This window comes from Mus pahari, chromosome 8 (assembly GCF_900095145.1).
Source record: "Mus pahari chromosome 8, PAHARI_EIJ_v1.1, whole genome shotgun sequence".
Classification (NCBI taxonomy): Eukaryota; Metazoa; Chordata; class Mammalia; order Rodentia; family Muridae; genus Mus; species Mus pahari.
In genome coordinates, this window is record NC_034597.1 from 52341913 (window position 1) to 52364749 (window position 22837).

The following is a 22837-nucleotide window of genomic DNA, read 5'->3' on the forward strand; positions in this document are numbered from 1 at the left end:
CTTGCTGGGAGGAACACTTTTAAGTGGACTTTGACCTAATTTGTGGGTGCTCTCACCCCTGTGTCCCTCGGATTTCTTGTGGGTAAACTGGACTTTTACACACAAATCTAGAATTCCATGTGTGCTCTTAGAAAGATCTTGTGTAGTTGGAAAGGTGGGTGTACAAAAATTACTATTGATGCCACTAAGGGCCATTAAAGTGACAGAGACACAGGTGCCAAGAAGTGGCCAAGGTATGGCTTTAGAGAGAGAAGGGATTGACCCAGGACCTAACTGCAGCACAATGGACACACTGTAGCCTCTCTTCCAGAGTGGGAAAGAGGCCATTTAATACTTTCGAGAAACGGTCTACTTCCTCCAATCACACAAACACCTGAGGAAACTGGCCTCACAAGGATGATTGCTGCCAACTGTTGGGCTGCATCCTGCCTCCCTGCTGGGATGCCGAGAGTGGCTGGCCTGTCACTTAGGGGAGGCAAAACAATGCCTGCAATAGGGGGCTATGTTTTCCTGGGTGGGAAACAGCGGGAGTCTGGGATGACTGCTGTGGTTCCCCATCTCCTGTGTACACAGGCATCACTGCTGTACCACTGGGCGTCTGGAATGGGGATGCCCAGTCCATGCTTCCCCTCAGGACCTCCATGAACCAAGCAGGAAGAGGAAGGCAGAGTCCTGTACAGAGGCTGAACTTGCTTTGGTTCTGAGTGTGTGCCCAGAGTGTGGAGGTGGGGGGCTGGAAGAGAAGAGAAGTCCTTCCTTGGGAGATTTAGGCACAGCTCTTTATGCCAAAGACCTCCCCTCATGGTGATCTTTGTTGAAGAGACAGTCCTTGCTTGTTATTTGATGGTGAATATGAATACATACGCCTTACTCAGGGTGAACCAGGGATTAAATATCTTTTGCAGGAAGGGATGCTCAGGAAGGGAAGCTCGTTGATTGAACACTAGGGGCCTATCTAGACACCTCATTAGCATGGAGAACTTCAGGTTTTTATGCTACGTGGCTGATTGCCATGGTCCTCTCAGTGGAGTGTCGGGGTTCTGTGTTCCAGGTAGAGCTTGACAGGACCTGGCCCCCACACCTACCATCCTCAGTTCTGAGCTTCACGGGGTTTGGGCTCACTCAACCTTACCAGTTCTTCTGTCTGGTGGCATAGTTCACTCGGTCCCTGAGGCTGGATGCCTCTGCAGATCCAACCTGGTACTGCACACCCACAGAATTCCTGGAGAGCCGTTGGTGCTTAGTTGATGACAGAAGCCGGGAACTGCTGGTTCTGGTAACCATGAAGAATCAGCAACAGCAGTAAGGTCCATCATCTAGCATATGTGGAAGGCCAAGCCAGAAGGCCAGTGACTGTCCTTGTGCCAGGAAGTGATGCCCATAGTGAGAGATGGGTCTTCCCATATCAGTAAGGCAACTAGGACAGTTCCAGACTTGGGTGACTCTAATCTGTGGCAAGCTGACATTCAATCAATTATCATAAACCTTTTGTTTGCATTTTGGTCTCTCAGCAAGGTTTTATAATTTTCTTTTTTTTTTCATTTCTTTATAAATTTTTTATTAGATATTTTCTTTATTTACATTTCAAATGCTATCCAGAAAGTTCCCTGTACCCTCCCCCCGCCCTGCTCCCCTACCCACCCACTCCCACTTCTTGGCCCTGGTGCTTCCCTGTACTGGGTCATATAAAGTTTGCAAGACCAATTAGGCCATCTTCTGCTACATATGCAGCAGAGACACGAGCTCAGGGGGTACTGGTTAGTTCATATTGTTGTTGCACCTACAGGGTTGCAGCCCCCTACAACTCCTTGGGTACTTTCACTAGCTCCTCCATTGGGGGCCCTGTGTTCCATCCAATAGCTGACTGTGAGCATCCACTTCTGTGTTTGCCAGGCACTGGCATAGCCTCACAAGAGGCCGCTATATCAGGGTTCCTTCAGTAGAATCTTGCTGGCATGTGCATTAGCATCTGGGTTTGGTGGCTGATGATGGGATGGATCCCCAGATGGGGTAGTCTCTGGATAGTCAATCCTTTCATCTTAGCTCTAAATTTTGTCTCTGTACCTATATCTTTTCATGGGTATTTTGTTCCTTATTCTAAGGAGGAATGAAGTATCCACACGATGGTCATCCTTCTTGGTTTTCTTGTGTTTTGCAAAATGTATCTTGGGTATTCTAAGTTTCTGGGCTAATATCTGCTTATCAGTGAGTGCATATCTAGTGACTTCTTTTGTGATTGGGTTACCTCACTAAGGATGATATCCTCCAGATACATCCATTTGGCCAAGAATTTCATAAATTCATTGTTTTTAATAGCTGAGTAGTACTCCATTGTGTAAACGTACCACATTTTCTGTATCCATTCCTCTATTGAGGGACATCTGGGTTCTTTCCAGCTCAAAGAACTATTTCTAAACAGGTCTACCTCGCCAATGTCCTAATAACTTTTCTCTTTCAGTACTTCTGGTGGGTGGTGGGCTAGAGGGGAGGTTGAACAGTTGTTAAAGTACCAGCCTTCAGATGACGATGTAGAACTCTCATCTCTGCCTGTACCATGCCTGCCTGGATGTTGCCCCACTCACACCTTGATGATAATGGACTGAACCTCTGAACTTGTAAGCCACTCCAATTAAATGTTGTTCTTTATAAGACTTGCCTTGGTCATGGTGTCTGTTCACAGCAGTAAAACCCTAAGACAAAGGGCTTCTCGCTAAATCCAATGCTCACCAATTGCACCAGTCTGGCTAGACAGCAAACCCCCCCCCGTTTCTGTCTTTCCACCCCAGGACTACACAGCATACTGCCACGTCTGGATTTTCACATGGTTGCTGGGGATCAGGACTTCAAGCCCCCATGCTTGCAGGGCAGACACTACCAACTGAGCCACCTCCCTGGCCCAATTTAGATTCTTGAGATGATGGGACTGTGGTGGAGGAGCATTTTGCAGGGACTGCCCCCGCACTGACGCTAAGAAGCCACTAGAGTGCAATGAACTTTCAAAAGGAAAAGAAAGGCTAAGTTAGAATGCATCAAATGAAAAATGCACCCTAAAAATGCATGTCCCCTGTCAGCTCTCTGCTGTCCTCTGTGTCAGGGATCTGGAGGTCAAGACACCAAGTCACTTCTGTGAGAACTAGAGCACCCCACACTTGGCAGTGGGATGTGTCCTTGGATACCAATGGGACCCTGAGCCCCCATTTCCCTTCCATTCAACATTCAGCAATCACCCAGCAGGGAGAAGAGCCCAGGTACTCTGTGGACTGCAGCCTGTCCTGTGTCCTGCAGACCAGCCTGGGATATATCATCTTTTTTTAAAGATTTATTTATGTATTTCCTGTATATGAGTACACTGTAGCTGTACATGGTTGTGAGCCACCATATGGTTGCTGGGATTTGAACTCAGGACCTTTGGAAGAGCAGTCAGTGCTCTTAACTGCTAAGCCATCTCTCCAGCCCATGTGACCCTTTCTTAAAAGACAAATTAGAAGATTAAATCAGCTTTTCTAATTTTACCATGACACATGTCATGAGAAGTGCAGAATTCCTAAGTGTGCGTCCCAAAGGACTGTCACACTGTGATTAGCACATGGAGATGACCGTTTCAGCATCGCAGATGCTCCTACTGGCTCTCCCCAAAAGCAGCTCTGCCTGGATTCCAAACACCATCCAGCAGTTCAATCTGAGTAGCCTTAAGGTAACAGCTCCAAAGTGGATCCTCTTGGATTTCCAGATTAGGATGTGCACTGTGCAGCCCATGTAACACACACATATACAACTGTCAGGAAGCAGTTCTGTCCCTAAGCATCTCCAGTCAGGGATACTCAGCTTACAAATTTGGGAAATTTACAGACAAAATCATATAGCCTGCATTCTCTCGGCATGGTCTTCTGTGATGTTATTAGGAGCAGGTCCATTTTGTTTTAATTCAGCATGAGTGTGAACCTTTGTTTCCTAACATTTGTGGTGAAAAATAACTGCCATTTCTAGCGTACCTATCAGACACTCTGTGACCTCTGGACCTGGGAGTGAGGTTCTCTCAGTTACAAGGGATGTCTTCTGAACCACAGGGTGGATTCTGCCAAGGGAGGCGTGGCCTGAGCAACGACCACCGCTGGAGCCACTCCCACCTCAGTCTCTCTTCTGGTTGCCCCCTCCCCAACTGCCCCCCAAACCAGGGAAGCTCATAGAGCACATTTGAGCCACATTTGAGGAGTCAGTGAAATGGCCCGGAGGGTAAAGGTCCCTGCCACGGAGCCTCTGCACAAGGACCGTAGCATGTGCCCACAGAACACTGAACATAAAAACCATGGGGGGTGGGGGAAGTTTTTGCTTTCACAGTTCCAGTCCAAATCAGATGATCTGTGGAAGCTTTCTGTTGTGTGGAAGCTTTCTGTCCTGAGATAAACACCCAAGGCAGCAATTTAGGAGGAGAGGTTTAATTTGGCTCATGGTTTGTGGTTTCGGATTACAGTGGCTTGGCCCTGTTGCTGTGGACAGACCTGTGGCGGCACAGCGTGACAGAACAGAGCTGCTCACTCAGCCTGGCATGGCCTCTTGTGATCCCAGCACTTTTGAGGATTACTGTCTCACACCTGAGGCCATCCTGGGCCACTGAGTAAGACTGTCTCAAAAAAAAAAAAAAAAAAAAAAAAAGCTATTTACTTCATGGCAGTGGAAAGTTAAAGAACAGAGGAGCGGGGCTTGACATCCCTTCAAGAGCATATCCCAGTGTGTCACTTCCTCACAGGCCCCACCTAAGGCCGCCTCCCACCCGCCCCCCTCAAGACCCAAACTTAGGACTGCGGCTTGGGCATACACCTCAATCTCGGCACTTGGAAGGTAGAGGCAGGAGGATTGTGGGTTGCTCTGGAGTGCTCGCCTAGGATTACTGGCTTTCATACGTTTAACAAAACGACCGAGAAGAATAAGAGATGAAGGGGAGGAGAGACCTAAACTGGACCAGCAGCCAGACTGGCAAGAGAGCGGGCACAGAGTGAGCGGCCGGGCTCCAGTGCCCACTACCACCAAGCAGGCGTGGATGCAGGTGTGGGTGCTCTCCTGAGCAGAGGGATGGGTTAAGTAGTATTGAGTACCCTCTCCCACCTGTAAGCGAACCATTGCCGTCACTTCCTGGAACCAGGGTTTGACACCCAGCATGGTCCTGCCCCATTGGTACAGGGCAGAGGGCAAGCTTGCACCCCCTCCTCAGCCACTGCAGACTGTTAGGGCACAAACTGCACTGCATGGAATCTTCTGGAATTTATCTTATAGTTGTACTGTTAATATTTACCACATTTTTTGGTTCTTGTGTGCTGCCATAGTCCCACCCTCTGCCCCTTACAGATTCTCCCTCCTCTGCTTCTTTCTTTCGAATATTGCAATATCGCCCAGAGTAGCCTCAAACCCTGAACCAGCCTCAGCTTCCCAAGGACACGTGGTCATCACTACTCCAGATTACCATTATTGTTCTCTCTTGGGCACACAAGTCTGAAACAATATGAGCACAAAACAGAACCAACTCCTTTTGCTTTTGGTTTACATCACTAACCCCAAGAGACCACTGAGAAGAATAAAAGCTGAAGCAAAAAGGTGTTTGTGTTTTGGAGTAAAAATTGATACTACTTGTGATGGCTTGTATATTCTTGGACCAGTGTTACCATTTGGAGGTGTGGCCTTGTTGGAATAGGTGTGACCTGGTTGGAGTTGGAGTGTCACTGTGGTTGTGGGTGTAAGATCCTCACCCTAGTTGCCTGGAAGTCAGTCTTCCACTAGCAGCCTTTGGATGAAGATGTAGAACTCTCAGCTCTGCCCATGCCATGCCTGCCTGGATGCTGTCACGCTCCCATCTTGATGATCATGGACTGAACCTCTGAACCTGTAAGTCAGCCCCAATTACAGTATCTGTGATACTCACTTATTAACATGGCATAACAAGTCTGCCAGCCATGACTGAGCATCTAATTCAATATGATCTTGTGACAAGTGAAAACTTACTCAGCGCCCCCTAGTAGTGTTAAGGGAACAACTCAGGGCCTTGTGAATGCTAGACAAGCACACTACTAAACGACACCCCAAGTTCTCTCTCATGTTACCATTTAATCAAAGAACCAAAACAAACAGCCCAGTTTGCCACCTTCCAACCCATCTGTAATGGCTGGTTCAAAACACCATAAAAAAAGGAAGCCCAGATTGGAATGTCCGGTCAATTCTGACTTGGAGCGTCAGAATGGGTTGCTCTGAGAATTTATTTATGCTTCTTCGCTAAAGTGGCCTCTTGGTAATCTCTCTTCTTCAGTTCTACCCATGACTGCCACAGCAGCAGGCCTGGGATCAGAACCCACAGGCCATTAAAAAACACCAAATAGACCCAGAGGTAGAGCCAGTTGCTGGTGTTGAGGTTGGGGCTTCCAACGAGCCACTCGGGGAAGAAGGTCATCCAGCAGCCATAGAGTTCACACACGCACAGGACAATCTGTACGAAGTGCCTGCGGGGAGGAGACACGGAATCAAACAGGCACAGCTTAGAACTCGGAATTACGGCAGCTTTTCTCTAGAGCAGCACCAACAGTCTCACAAGAGAAGTTTGTGGGCTCCAGTGTGCTGCTGCTTTGACGGGCCATGTTAGCCTACACAGTGAGGATGCTCTCTTTCCTTGGGGAAGTGACACTGCCCTGTCCCCGCACCGTTCTCAGGAGGACCAAGTGAGGTCACCTCGGACCTTCAAAGAGACCTGGGTATGACTCTTGTCACCAGTCAGTTTCACCTGCTGCAAAAGGTGACAACAATCCTTCCTCAAAAGGTACCATGGAGAGTAAATGAAATTTGCCGATAAAGGGGCTTCATTTCCTGTGCCCGACTCACAGTCAATCATTGTTTGGGATGATACATATGTAAATTTGTAAATTTGTCTGCAACTGTAGTCATGGGGCCAAAATAATAGCAAAGGAACCAAGAAAAGTTCATTGTTAGTGCTAATCATCTTAAAAGTGGTGGAGAAAAGGTCTAAAAAGCTGGGAGCACTCTTTCCTATCTGAGATTTCACGATCAATCTTGCCTTAAGTCTTATGTGAAGCTTTGTCTTGTAGACAAATGTGCTTGCAACTTTATCCGAAGGTCACTTGGGCAGCTAATGGCCCCCTCTAGCTGGATGAGAGAGGACTTACCTGTAATATTTCTCCTTGACTATGGCATAAATGAGGACCAGTGCCAGGAGCCCATCCAGGACAACAGTCAGGATTTCCAAAGACACAACGGTCGGATCAGAATACAGCCATCTTGTGTCAGCCTTGCCATACTCCTTCCCTGAAGACAGAATACCCACGCTCAGTCTCTCGACTGGCAGACGTTCCTTGTGAGGTTGTCAGGCAGTGGGCAGACTAAGGGGCTGCATCATGACAGTTGCAGACAAGCACATGAGAGTGCTCTGTCCACGCTCACCGCCCCACTGCCCTCTCTGGTCCCCCTTTCTGTGGCTCTCTCTCCTCCTCTAAGCAGCAACCTTCTGCGTTCCTGCAGTATCTAGCTTTTCATCTAGATTCACAGAGACCCGGTATTTGCCCACTGATTGATTGGGTGAGTTGATTCTGATGCTTGCTTTTTTTGAGTTCTTTATAGATTCTAGTTATTAATCTGTGCTGGAGGTATGGTTTCCTTCTTTCCTCTCCTCATTCTCTTACAGTAGAAATATTTAGACTTCACACAATCCCATTTGCCAGTTCTCACTATTATTTCCAGGGTTGTTGGATGTCTGTTCAGAAAGCCCTTGCCGTGTCTTTATCTTGAAGTGTCTGCCCTACAATTCTCTCTGGCAGTTTAGCATTTCAGGACTTAGTAAGGGTCTTGCTCCATTTGGAGTTGGTTTTTATACGAGGCGCTCGGTGTACTGGCACTGAGTTATAGGTGACTGTGACTGCCCAGTGTGATTGCTGGGAACTGAACTCAGGTCTTCGGTAAGAAGACCAAGTGCCCTTAACCATGAGTTGTCACTTCAACCCTTAATTGTTAATTTTCATGGAATGCTTCATGAATTTGCACGTGATCCTTGAACAGTGGCCAGGCTAGTCTCCTATGGTTCCTACTTTAGTGTATGTGCTGCCAAGGTGAGCACCTGGCTAGTTTTTAAATGGTGAAAGTCGAAGAAGCTGATCTCGAACTCATCTTGCATGTTGAGAGTAAAAGAGTGGCTGTCTTTACCTCTCCCCCTTCAGGCATGCCCGCGTGGGACACTGAGAAGGTGTAACTGGTTAGACATGACCTCTGGCGTCTGACTGGTCAGAACACTTGGACCCTCTCTCTCGTCTAGTCGTGGTCAGAGTCAGGATGCCTTGGGACTAGTGACTAAGGTCTCTCAAGAAGGGCTATCTTGAGGGAAGGGCCACACAGGTGAAGAGTCTCCATGTAAGGCCACACACACCATTAGATTTTGGCAAGCCATCTGCCATGTTCAGAAATAACTGTAGTAAGTAGCAAGCAAGGCAGTATTGAAAAGAAAAGAAGTCCCTAAATATAAATGTATAAATAAGAGGTAAAATAAACCAACCGAGGTGTCCAAAATCTAGAAAGACCATCTGCATAAAGTGTCAATGCTTTAGGAGGGAAGGGATTAGTGAGTGATTAGACATTAAACACTGAAACCCCGGGCTGGCGAGATGGCTCAGCAGGTAAGAGCACTGACTGCTCTTCCAAAGGTCTTGAGTTCAAATCCCAGCAACCACATGGTGGCTCACAACCATCCATAATGAGATCTGACGCCCTCTTCTGGAATGTCTGAAGACAGCTACAGTATACTTACATATAAAAAATAAATAAATCTTAAAACAAACAAACAAACAAACAAAACCCCAGGAACCCCAAACCTCCATCTCTATCCATTCTTTTTGATGATTATATATTTTATGTGTCTGGGTGTTTGGTATGTATGTGTGTGCACCCTGCATGCCTGGTACCTGGTGGCGGTCACCCGAAGATGGTGCAGATCCCACGGGACTGGATTATAGATGGTTGTGAGCCACTACGTAGGGGCTAAGAATTGACCCAGATCCTCTGGAAGAGCCGCCAGTACCCTTAATCGCTGAGGCATCGGTCCAGCCCCTTGTCTAACAAGTATTTTTGAACCTATGGGGCTGTCTCGGCTGAGCCTTGAGAAGGTAGCCACGAGGCCATAAGGTCTGTCTGAAAGCCGCTCACACTAGGAAGGACAAAAGTGGTGCTTAGGTTAAAAAAAAAATGAGACCCAGGAAGACACCCTGATGATTCTTCACCCTCTTCACCCTGCTGTCAGGAAGGTGCCTGACTCTGGTCCTGCTGCTGTGACATCCACCCCAGCTCAGGGAGGAGCCACCGCACTAAGCAGGGACCCATGAGGGCTTCAGCTGGGAAGACAGTAAACCCCAGCGCCGTACTGGTGGGCTTGGTAGGAACAGGGTGGGGTGAGGCTGATACTCTAAGAGAATGTGAAGGAGTCTTTGGACAACTCTACGGCCCACTCCCCAGGAACAAGCACAATGTCTGATCTCCATAACCAAGAGGGCTGATGGCTAGAAACTCTTCTCTATGGAAATGCCGGGCGCCTTCCAGGTTTACTGCATGTCAAGGCTAGTAAGTTTTAAATGTACTTATTGTTTTTAGTGCCACTGCTGTGGTTTGATCTGGGGACCAAACCTACTGCTTTCTGCAGGCTAGGCAAGCACTCGCCTGGCAGTCAAGCTATAGCCCAGCCCTTCGTGTTTTCTCAGATAGTGTTATTATGTCGCCCAGCCTGATCTCCATCTAGCAATCCTCCTGCCTTACCCTCCCCAGTGCTGGGACTAGAGGTGTGTATCAGCAGGCTTGCTAACAAACGAAATACTGAGTCCTGAGTTCATCACAGGGGGTGACTGGGTTAAGAATGGGGGCTCCAATCAATTCCATTTATTTTGTGACTCACAACTCCAGGAGGAAGAGGTTCAGAGGGAAAGGAGGCAAAACCATGGTAGGCGGAGGCTTCCTTAGCCCCACCTCTGCTGCCTGCATGGTCTGCCATCCAGAAGGGAGGAGGGTGTCCCACAGCTGGAACAAAGCCAGGAGGTGGCCAGCCTAGCATTTGCTTTCATAATAAAGGGCACTTCACCTAAAGGCAGTGACTTAGGAAGGGCCTGTCAATCATCTTTTCATGGACTTGGGCCACACCTGGGCTGTTCCCTTTCAGTGGTGCCCAAAGCAGGGTAGCCAGGGAGGGAGCTGCAGCCTGGCTTCTGACAAAGGGGACCATAGAACACACACAAGGAGGGTAGAGGCTCAGGCAGGGTCCTCAAGCCTCAATACTTTTGATACAGACATCACCCCCAGAAGCTTTGGAGCAAGACTCTGGCCAAAGGGGCCTAGATCTCCGCCTGCCCACAGCACAGGCCTGGAGGGACCAAAGGGGACACATTGTATGTTCAGAAGACATGGCTCGGTTCTTTAGACATTTTCTAACGCTGAGAGTGAATAAGAGTGTCCACACAGACCTTTGGTATGAGCACGTGATTTCAGGGCATGATGAAAAAGCAACAGGGCTAGGTGACATGGCAAAGGGATGCAGCTCATGTTTAACAACAAAAGAAATCAGGAACCCAGGACACAACAACACAAGCAATCAGGAAGCTCCACCCTCAGTACTAAAAGATAAGATAATAAAATCATAGCCAGGTGTGGTGGCACACGCCTTTAATCCCAGCACTCGGGAGGCAGAGGCAGGCAGATTTCTGAGTTCGAGGCCAGCCTGGTCTAAAAGGGAGTTCCAGGACAGCCAGGGCTATACAGAGAAACCCTGTCTCGAAAAACCAAAAAAAAAAAAAAAAAAAGATAATAAAATCATAAATTAGGACTGGCGAAATGGCTCAGCCTGTAAGGGCCCCTGTCATCAAGCCTGGCAACCTGAGTCTGATTCCAGGGGACCACGTGTTGGAAGGAGAGGGCCAACTCACAAAACCTGTCCCCTGTCCTTCACGGGCACACACACACATGCACACGCATGCATGCACACACACAGAGAGAATAAATAAATAAAAATTAAAGTCATAAAAGAAATAAAATAAGAACGTAAGACACACACCCACATATACTTGTATATTCCCCACACCTAGACACTCAATAAATAAATCAAGATAAAATAAAAGCAGTGTGAAATAATAAAATAAGGAAAAAGAAAGACACACAGCACACAATGCAGAATTGCAGATGCCAATCCTGAAGGCAAGTAACAGAGATGCTGGTGTCTGGCTCATTGACTTAACCGTATCAGTACAGAACACACTGGGAGGTCAATATTAGTTGAGTAAATGTTGGTCGATTTACATTGAGTGTTAAGAAAATGGGGAAACGACTTGACAGCTCTACACGACAGACAGGCTTTGGAGAATTATCAAGAAGAAGACAGGTATAAGCATACAATCAAAAGTAAATTGTGGGCAGGAGAAATGGCTCAGCAGTTAAGAGTATGTGCTTTTCTCAGACCTGAGTTCAGCTACCAGCATCCACACTGGGCAGCTCACACTACCTGTGTAACTTCAACTCCAGCAGAGCTGACACCCTCGTCTGGCCTCTGAGGATACTGAATAAGAATTAATTTATTTCTTCTTCTTCTTCCTCCTCCTCCTTCTTCTCCTCCTCCTCTCCTTCTTCTTCTTCTTCTTCTTTTTTTATTTGTTTGTTGTTGTTGTTGTTTTCTGAGATAGGGTTTCTCTGTGTAGCCCTGGCTGTCCTGGAACTCACTCTGTAGACCAGGCTGGGCCTCAAACTCAGAAATCCACCTGCCTCTGCCTCTCAAGTGCTAGGACTAAAGGCATGAGCCACCACTGCCTGGCAAGAATAAATTTCTTAAAAGTAAATTTATATAAACAATCTATAGGGGAAGCACCTAGTTTAAACACTGCAGGCCTTTCGGTGTTCTTTGTTTTACAGTGTTGCACAGGGGTCCACACATGTCAGGCAAGTACTTTGCCACTGAGCCACACCCAGCTGTATACACACAGTTTAATATATAGCTTTGCCGAGATGTAATTCACATGGCATACAATCCCAATTTTAGAACATTCACAGATTTGAATAGACACAATCTAAGGGAGAACATTTCAAAGAGGAAGCCACGCCCACCAGCAGTCATCCGCTGTCCCGCTCATCCCCAGCCCCAAGCAACCACTAATTTGTTATCCATCTCTAAAGATTCACCTCTTCTGGACAGGACGTGTAAATGGAACCACACAATATGGGATGTAGACATTCAGTTAATTGACAGCCATTCTTGCCATTAATCTACTCAGACATTTCAAATGCAAATGTTTTTAATTACTTACATAAAGATGCAATCAAGCCTTGGGAATCTGCAACATTTCCTACTATAGACAAGTAGACAAAAGCGCCTTCCTAGAGAGAAGAAAAGGGAGACAGGCTCTGTTCAGCCTCGCCACCACAGGGTGGCACAGCAGACACAGCAATGCGTGGCAGTAGCCCTCCTCCCCTCTGTAAGCCGTCCACAGTTTGGCCAGCGTCCTGGAGGGCCACATCCTCTCTGGAGGCTACCCAGGTTGGGAAATGAACATAGCCAAACCTTATAATAAATGTACTTTTTAATGACTGGCATTATAAAATCAGAGATATGTTCTTATGTAGGAAAAACGAGTCCAAATTTTACACAGAGAGTAAAAAAAAAAAAATCAGTTCTAAGTTATTCTAAAAATCTTAAATCTTGAAGAAGAATCTCCTAGCAGTTTATTCTTTTAACCTTAAAAATAAAATGCATGTGGCCAGCAAATGTCTCTGGCAGAGTTGAGGCCCTTCCTATGCTGCGTAAGGGCAAATTTAGGAAGGCCTTAAACACATACAGGCTTTCTTTTGACATTTATCAATCAACATGTCTGCAGGTATCTTAGTACTCCCTCATCATGGAAGTGTTTCTTTGCCCAAGTTTCCAGAAACCAGTTAGAACGTACTGGTATATCTGATGGGATGTTGGTTCCCTTGACAATTTTTACTGCAGGTCGATAGCTCTTCCTCATAAGACAGTTAAGCTCTCTGCACCCCTCTACCCTCTTTTGGTACCCTGTTTCACCACTTCTGGAGGTACCTACTTCTTCACACTGTTCACACTGTAGCGTCTCTCATGCACACCCCATCTCAGTTCTCCCAGCAGTAAATCTGGGCTTACTGTATTTCATACAACAATGAAGCTCTTTTTGTGTAGAAACCTCACTTATTTTTCTTCCCTATATAACACGTCTCTGATTTTCTAATGCCAGTTGTTGAAAAAAAATCATTTATTAGACATAGGTATAGCATTCTTCCATTAATTAACCAAATGTGTGACTTGAGTAATGGACTGGAAACGTCTGCCCACCCATTCATCTTTGTAGTGTAGGCCCTTCTAAGAGCACAAGATCCCCCCAGCCCCCATGTTCCCATACTCTCGTCCCATCTTCCCATGACCAACTTCTGCCCATTTTGCTTGCTAACACGGACGACAATGCAGACAGATTACATTCTCATCCTGGGTCTGGATTCTAAACTCGCAAAGGCCACTCAAAAGCCATTCCCGCTGTGCTTGGAGCGGTAGTGTTCACTGAGGTGAACCACAGATGGTTTTTCTTTACTAATCCAGTGTCTTAGCTGTGTGTCACTGAGTGCTAAAGTTATAGGTGGAAGGCCCTGCCCTACTCGAGCGACTCGAGATCAGGCGGCTTGAGATGAGGCTGCATGAGATCAGGCTGCATTGGTCATTGGTTGGCTTTGTACCTAGGCCAGGCCTTGCTGGTGAGCGGTGTCTCTGTTCATCTCACAGTGACTGCCTTTCTCTGACTTTCGCATTTATCTCTTGGTGTCATTTAGCTCTTTTTCTACTCTAATGTCTGGGCTCGGAAGGAAGCTTTATGCTTTTTTTTTTCCTTAACATTCTTCCTGGGTCATGTAACTAGTAAGTGTGCTTTGTTCAAGTCGATCCAAAATGCATTTTCTTCATGGGAGATTTAGAGCAGGCATGGTGGCAGCAAATACTTGTACACAAGTTCAATGCCAGTGCGGATTAAACTGTGAATTAAAGGCCAGACACATCACATCACACACCACACACACACACACATGTACGTACGTAAAATTGAGAATCCTATGATTAGTGGACTAGCTGAGTAAGGTAGTGAACATAGTAGAGCAGTGGTTCTTGACCTGTGGGGCATGACTCATTTGGGGGTCAGATAAGCCTTTAGGCTACCCTGGGACACGTGAGATCTTATCTTGAATAACTGAAGATTATCGGACTGCATCAACACCTACACCCAAATTGTGATAACACACTGTCATCTCTCCAGGTTGCCACCAAGACCAAGGGAAATACCTGAGGTGGCTGCTTCTACCAGCAATTTCTCTACTCGCTAGGGAACACCTGTTGTTTTTAGTGCCACTGCTGTTTTAGCATAGTCATTTTGTGGGTATGAAGTGGTATCTTGTGGATTTTGACTTGTAATTCCTTAATGACTGGTAATGCTGAGCCCCTCTGCGTGTGCTGGTTAACCATCTGGGTATCTTCTTCACCGAGATGTCTGTCCTTTGCCCATCTTGAATCATTTCAGCTTTTTGCTAAGAATGTAAAAGTTTAAAAATACACATATCCCTGCTTGGTACTTAGCTTTCTGTTCCTATAACAAAATAAGCTGGGTACTGTATAGAGGAGGTTTACTTAGCTCAAAATTGGCTCTGGAGGTCCAAGACATCACTTGGCTCTGGTATAGCCTTCTGGCTGCAGCTCAGCCCAGTGGTTGGCTTTCTGGTGGGAGTGTGCATGAAGTAGGGAGATCACATGGTGAGAGAGGAAGCCAGGTGAGGCAGGAGCCAGGGCGCTCTTTTAAAGCAACTATTCTTGGCAGGACTACTCTATACCCAAGAGCATTAGATCCTTTCTAAACAGTGGTCGTGTCACTGAACGTCTTGAAACCAAATAGCAAGGCTAAGGACTGGCAACCCTTCCCTGCAACCACACACCTGGGTCCCAACCCATTAGTCAGCTTTTCACTATCACAGCAGAACATCTGAAAGGGGCTAATTTCAGAGGAAAAAAGAAGTTCTTCAGCTCGGCATTTCAGTGGTTGAGAGTCTAGATGACTTGGCCTCTAGTGGATGGAAAATGGTGGACAGAGAATCGCATCTCAAACCAGGCCTGGTCTTTTTACAGCAAGACTCTTGTGTGAGCTGTCAGGAGGGATACCATGGTCCACGATGACCCAAGAACTTCCCATTAGATGTTACCTCTTCCAGATGGTATCTCTGGAAAGTTCTGTGACTTGAGCCTGGCCTGCTCTGACCATGAAAAAACTTGGGAGAAACACAAATGATAAACCCAGGCTCACTGCAGAGGCTATACTAAATGTATGCATATCCTGCCCAACCACAAACAATGTAGCACTGAAAACTTAGTGGAGATTGAGGTGGGATGAGAGTGGACCATACATGACATGCACTATTTCTTCATCGATCCCACCAACGTGATTAGTAATCACATTTGGTTTTCCCCTGTCATGGCTACAGCCTGTACCACTATTTGCAGGAAGGAGGACCAGCTGCTGCAGCCCCTCGCCCTGGCTTTACTGACGTAATGTAAGCCCACTACAAGCTGCCACTGTCTGCTGACACGACCACTCTGCTGATGGAGTCTTTCCCAGTCTCAGCAGACAAATGTCACCTGACATTAAACAGTGGATAGTGATGGCTCCCGTGGAGCCCCGGAGTCAGTCACACCAGTTCCAATGTCCCCGAGACACTCAGCTTAGTGTTGGATTTAGGACATGAGAACATCTGTCCTGTTGAGACAATCCTCATTTCTGCTGAGACAGCTGTTCTTCCGTTAAGGACTGGAGGACAAGCCTGGGGGTTCGCTGTGACAGGACACGGAGCTTATGGCTGTCTGATGCAGGAACAGAATGCAAAGGGCAGAGGCAAGCTGATGGGGGATGCAGACAGAGGGGACTGCAGTGTCTGAGGTTGGGGAAGTGCCAGGTACCCCGTGTCCTTGCGGCAAGAACCCTGGAGCTGGGAAACATCTGGGAGCTTGCACAAGTACAGAATCTCAGCCAATCCCAGGGTGACTTATGTGCACGGTCAGGTTTGAAAAACCTTGAAATCACTGGAATTTAATCCTTATATCCATTTGTGGTTGTTCAGAGGCAGGGTTTCGATCTGTGGCTTGAGTTAGCCTCCATGTCAAAATCCTCCAGTCTCAGTCACACACTAAGATTTTAAGCACGAGCCCCATTACTCCTGGGATTCCAGCAACCCTCTGAGGAGAACAGCTAGTTCCAGGGTTTTATGGATGTTCTAGTTAGCTTCAGCTGTCTCCATGACAAAGCCAGCAGTGAAGGAGTTTCCACTGAGGAACTGCCCAGATCAGATGGGCCAGTAGCCGTGACTATAAGGGATCGTCTGGACTTGATGATGTGGAAGAGCCCAGCTTACTGCAGGAGGCACCATCCTGCCAGACAGGTGGAGAGATGTATAAGCCTGCCAGCCCATGATGTGCTGTGCAGGCATGTGGGCTAGCAGAGCGGCCTTCCACATGGCTGCCACCCGCAGCTCCTGCCTGACTTCCCTCCAGGATGGACTGTGGCCTGGGGGGGTAGAAGGTGAAATAAACCCTTTCCTCCCCTCCTGCTTTTGGTTAGAGTACAACAGGAAGCAAGCGAGGCCAGTGGATAAGGAAACAGAGAACAGGGGTTTCCATCCTCCCTCATTCTCTTCATTACAGGAAGGGTTTGCAATCGGAGGGTCCTGCCTGTGGTTTCCTAGCAGGCAGAGGGTAACACGGCCATTCAAGTGTGCATCTGTTGTACCCACACCTCATTTTCTTCCTTTCCATGCTCCAGAGCCTACCTACTCAAATGGTGAAAGAATGGTTAGTAACTAACCCTGGGTTTGTTTCATTCATTCATTCATTCATTCACTCATTCATTCAAGACAGGTTCTCACTATGTAGCTCTGGCTGTCCTGCAACTCACTCTGTAGACCAGGCTGGCCTTGAACTCTCAAAGATCCACCTGCCTCTGCCTTCCAAGGGCTGGGTCTAAAGGTGTGTGCCACCACACCCAGCCGACCCCATGTTTAAAGAGAACCTGCAGCAGGTAGGAGGGGGAGGATGGCGAGAAGAACGGCAGCTAGCAATGTGAGTTGGAAACTAGCCTGGGCCACACAGCTGGTCTACAGAGCCAGACGCCATGTCTAAGGGCAAACCCACAGGGATTCCATTGTGCTTGCTTTGTGGCTTAATTTATTGGTTGATTGATTTTTGGTTTGAGGCTGGGTTTCCTAGGAATGTCTGAAGCTACACCTATAAAGTCTCACCAACATGACTGCCTGAACATGGGCTGAATAAACATGACAACAGGGGCATGCTGAAGTGGATGAGGGGAAGCCCACGAGACCTCAACGCTACACAAAACACAGGCGGCTAAGGATGCTGAGAGGGAGCAGGATCATCTTCCCCCGGGAAGAGCACACCGATTGATTATCTAACACCAAATGCTCAGCCCTAAAACCATACACAGAAGTAAATGTACTTAGTTGTGTGTGTGTGCGCGCGCGCAGATATGCATGTAACAACTGCTAATGTAAAAAAAAGATCATGAATTTGAAAGGGAGAAAGGAGGGATATAAGGGATATAAGGGAAGGAAAGAGAAGTTGGAGATGATGCAATCATAACTTCAAAAACAAAAGAAATGATAAAAAAAAAACCTGGTTATTATTACTTTATCTTTTATGTGCATGGTGCTTTGCCTGCATCTGTGTCTGTATACCATGTGCCTGGTATACAGAATGGCCAAAAGAGGGCATCAAATCCTTTGAAACTGGAGTTAAAAATGGTTGTGAGCTGCCTGGAATCAAACCTGGGTCTTTTGCAAAAGCAACCAGTGCTCTTAACTGCTATGCCATCTTTCTAGCCTGTCTGTGTTTTACAGAGACAGGGTTTCATGGAGCCTAGAGTGACCTCCAACTTGCTATGGAGCTGAGGGTGTCCTTGAACCCGATTCTCCTGCTTCTGCCTCCCAAGTTCTGAGACCACAGACATCACCATGCCCAGAAGAAAAGCAGCAATTCTGAAGAATCCAAATTCCTCTTTTATAAAAAAACAAACCAAACCACTGGATATGGGGTAGAAGCATTTAGTTCCAGCACTCAGAGGCAGAGGCAGGCAGATTCCTGGGAGTTCAAGGCCAGCCTGCTCTACATAGCAAGTTCTAGGTCTGCCAGGACTACATAGTAAGACCCTGTCACAATTTAAAACAAAACCAACCAACCAAACAAACAAAAACAGAAAAGATTTTATGTCAATGGCAGCAAAAACATTTAAATGAATTTAAAATTTTTAGTCAAAGGGGGAAGAAAATCCAGCTCAGGGATCAGAGGGAGCCATCCGTGCAGACACCCTCTGCTTTGTGGGTCTAAGTTTCATGGTAGCCAGGGTGAAACAGAAACATTCACATTGTTTCTGCTGTCAGGAGAAAGTGTAAGCTATTTTGGAGGGAGAAACTTAGATTCTCTTGGCATCTGAAGTGCCTTTCAAATACCTGTACACATAAAAGGACAGGATTCTGACACTCAACCCCAGACAACCACTGCTCTCCATAGGTGACATGGTTCATGACATTTGAGACAACTGACTTCTAGTCGGCCAAAGGGCTACCAATCTAGACAATCAAAATGGACATAATCCCTGAGTGCTCACCCCAGGGCTGGCAATTTAGCAGCTGGGCTTCACATCCAAAGCCCCACACCCACTCACTGACTAGACCTTGTATCAAATGAGGCAAAGGTGGCCATGCCAGGAAACCGCAGGGAAGACAGAGGCCAGAGAGACTGCGTAAAATGGCAGCCTAGGAAGCCAACCGTTTATCAGTCAGTAAAGACAGACACTTTAGCCCGAGAGTTAGAGATTAACATTCTAGCGGCATCAGGTGAGAGACAGCTGGTGTCGGTAACTGGAAAATGGCTACCACCTGACACACAGACAAAGCTTAAGGAGCATGCATGCTGCAATGAAACCCAGGCTCCCTGAGACAGCTGCCTTCTATCCTGAAGAACAAGCTTAAACAGAGTGCTGCAGGAACACGTATGCTGGGAACAAAACCCACAGAGGCTGATCAAAGGACGAGACACCAGATTCCAGCCAGGGTAGCAAAGTAGACATAAAAGGACCGAATTCTGACACTCAACCAGCAGACAGCTATTGTTGCTAGGTGACACTTCCTCATCCCTCCCTTCCTTCCTGCTCGAACTTCCCAACTTCACCAAACTCAGCCCCTTCCTGTCGGAACCTGCTTCTTGCTCTCCCACGCTCCTCCCCTCCTCCTACCACAACTCCGCTGCTGTTTAATCCACCAGCCTGCTTTCCTTCTGCTGCTTCTCACACTCACCCCCCCCCCCCGTGATGGTTTGTATCTGCTCTGCCCAGGGAATGGCGATATTAGAAGGTGTGGCCCTCTTGGAGTAGGTGTGTCACTGTGGGTGTGGGCTATAAGACCCTTCCCCTAGCTGCCTGGAAGCTAATCTTCTCCTAGTGTCCTTCAGATGAAGATGTAGGACTCTCAGCTCCTGCACCATGCCTGCCTGGAAGCTGCCATGCTCCTGCCTTGATGATAATGGACTGAACCTTGGAACCTGTAAGCCAGCCCCAATTAAATGTTGACCTTATAAGAGTTGCCCTCTTGGGCTGCCGAGATGGCTCAGCTGGTAAGAACTGTTCTTCCGAAGGTCCTAAGTTCAAATCCCAGCAACCACATGATGGTTCATAACCACCAGTAATGAGATCTGACGCCCTCTTCTGGTGTCTTAAGACAGCTACAGTGTATAATAATAAACAAAAACAAAACAAACAAACAAACAAACAGGGCTGGAGAGATGGCTCAGCAGTTAAGAGCACCACCTGCTCTTCCAGAGGTTCTGAGTTCAAATCCCAGCAACCACATGGTGGCTCACAACCATCTGTAATGAGATCTGATGCCCTCCTCTGGTATGTCCAAAGACAACTACAGTGTACTTATGTATAATAATAAGTAAATCTTTGGGCCAGAGTGAGCAGGGTTGACTGGAGCAAGCAGAACCAACCAGAGTGAGCAGACGTTCTAAATAAAATTCCCAACAATCATATGAAGGTTCCCAACCATCTGCACAGCTACAGTGTACTCATATACATAAAATAAATAAATAAATCTAAAAAAACAAAAAGCAAACAAACAAACAAAAAAACTTGCCCTCTTCTGGTGTGTCTGGAAACAGCTACAGTGTACTCATATAAATTTTAAAAAAAAAATCTTAAAAAAAATTATCATGGGCTGGTGAGATGGCCTAGCGGGGAAGAGCACTGACTACTCTTCTGAAGGTCCTGAGTTCAAATCCCAACAACCACATGGTGGCTCACAACTACTCATAATGAGATCTGATGCCCTCTTCTGGTGCATCTGAAGACAGCTACAGTGTACTTATTTATAATAATAAATAAATCTTTGGGCCAGAGCGAGCAGGGACTGAGCGAGTAGAGGTCCTAAACTCAATTCCCAACAACCACACGAAGGCTCACAACCATCTGTGCAGCTACAGTGTACACATATACATAAGATAAATAAATCTTAAAAAAAAAAGAGAGAGAGAGTTGCCTTGGGAATGGTGTCTGTTCACTGCAATAGAAACCCTAAGACACCCCTCAGCCCCACACTCATCCCCCAATCACACACGCACTCTTCAATTCCACACTCAACACTTGTACAGTCCGGGTCATGCCCACAATTAAGACCTGTCCACCAGCACACATCAATCTTCCCAAATCAACTAACACAATCAGGACAATTTCATACATTCATGCCTAGAAGTTCATCTTCCATGTGATTTTAGGCTTTGTGATGGTGAACATTCATACTAACAGTCTCTACCTATCCTTGGCTGGCCTTGAACTCACTATGTAGACCACTCTGGCCTTGAACCTGTGGCAATCATCCTGCATCCGACTCACCAGTGCTGGGATCCCAGGCATATATTACCACATCTGGTTTTTATGGGGTGCTGGGGATGAACTCAGGACTTCAAGCATGATAGTCAATAGCACTACCAAGTATCACTGGGATTTCCAAGTGCACTGGGATTTCCTGTGCAAACGAAACACAGAAAATCAGTGGCCACAGTGGGGAACGCCCAGCAAGGCCTGTCTGCACACTCCTCCTGGATTCTCTTCCAGAGATGGACGCTAGACCAGTATAATGGTCAGCTCTAGGAAAGAGAGGCAGGGCAAGGGCAAGGGTATGCGTGTTTGCTCTGCTTCTATGACCCACCTTGGAGAAGAGAATTTCAAGTCTCTAACGCCTGCCTTTAAGAGTAAAAGGAGCCTGTGGAAGGAAGGCAGAAGTTCAGAGAAAGACTTGGCTCCTGGGGCCTCGGCACCCCACCTTTATAACTTCTCTTTACCATCTATGGTGGTTTGAATTTGCTTGGCCCAGGGAGTGGCACTATTAGGAGGCGTGGCCTTGTTGGAGTAGGTGTGGTCTTGTTGGAAGGAGTGTGTCACTGTGGGGGTGGGCTTTGAGACCCTCCTCCAAGCCAGTCTGCTCCTGGCTTCCTTTGGATGAAGATGTAGAACCCCAAGCCCCTGCCTGAACATTGCCGAACCTCCTGTTGAGATGATAATGGACTGAACCTCAGAACCTGTAAGCCAGACCCAATTCAGTGTTGACCTTTCTAAGAGTTTTTGGTCATGATGTCTCTTCACAGCAGTAAAACCCTAACTAAGACACCATCTTTACTTTTATTGCTCTGAAGTTGTTCCCAAACTGCTTTGGGAACACGGCAAAAGCCCAAATGTTTTAATCTGATTGCTCCAGTCATTAGGAAACGATAAGAGCTATGGGGGTTCCAAGCCTGAAGGAATGATCAAAACCCAAAACAGGGCACGCTGTAACATCAGCCACATTGCACTTATTCAAATCCTTCCCACCACATAACAGCCATGCCTATTCCCTGTCACCCCAGCTCCCTTCTCAGCCATTCAGACCACCAGCAGCTTCCTTGTCTGACCTCTGTTGGATTTTCCCCACACCTAGGCATGAATCTCCTGCCTCAGCTTCTGGCTGTATCTAGAAAGCTGTGCTCGACTGCAGGAACCCCTGCACCCACCTGCTCTCAGTGACAGGAGAAAGCAATGTACCAAAGCATCTTCTCTTCTTCACAGGCAACTGTGCACCCTGGAACGCCTGCTGCCTTCCATTCTAGCCACACTGGGCTGACTCAGTGCCGGGGGCCATATTGACCAACTTCTATTAGACTTTTCACAACTGTGACACATATCTTAGGTGACTTTAGAAAGATCTCTTTTGAGTTCCCACGGGTGTGGCTGAGCAGAGCAGATCACAGCAAGGTGACCAAGCAGCAGAGACTATGACTCCACTCCAGCTCCCCCCTGTGTCCCCATACTCCAGCCCCTAGCCTTTGGGATGGTAACCATACTATCCAAGGCAGGCCTTTCCAAGTTAACTCTTCTAGAGACGCCTTTACGGATACACACGGAGGTTAGCTCCACACATCTCCAGGAAATTCTGAATCCAGCCAGGCTGATGTTCACAATTATTCGGCATACTCTAGTTGGATGCTTGAGGTGAACTGCCCTCAGTTTAAACCAACCTCTGTCGCAGGGCTGGGGAGATGGCTCCATTTTTATATATAAAATAAATCAATCTTAAAAAAAAAAAAAAAAAAAAAAAAAAACCTCCATCTCAGAGGCAAGCTCTTGGTTTGGTGGCAGGAAGCAAACTTGGGGCTCTTCTTCACAGTAACAACACATCCCATATTTTTGGATGCCCT

General features: G+C 47.1%; 1 protein-coding gene across 1 annotated transcript in view; it reads right to left on the minus strand.

Annotated features, from left to right (window-relative positions):
• Positions 1-6076: 6076 nt before the first annotated feature.
• Ebpl (EBP like) overlaps positions 6077-22837 on the minus strand; it is a 20157-nt gene continuing 3396 nt past the window's right edge. Inside the window, exons 2-4 of the mRNA XM_021203958.2 lie at positions 12315-12384; positions 7164-7302; positions 6077-6485 (exon numbers count right to left, since the gene is read on the minus strand). Of these exons, the coding sequence (XP_021059617.1) occupies positions 6245-6485; positions 7164-7302; positions 12315-12384 (450 nt within the window). The 3' untranslated portion in view covers positions 6077-6244. The remainder of the gene's footprint in view (positions 6486-7163; positions 7303-12314; positions 12385-22837) is intronic.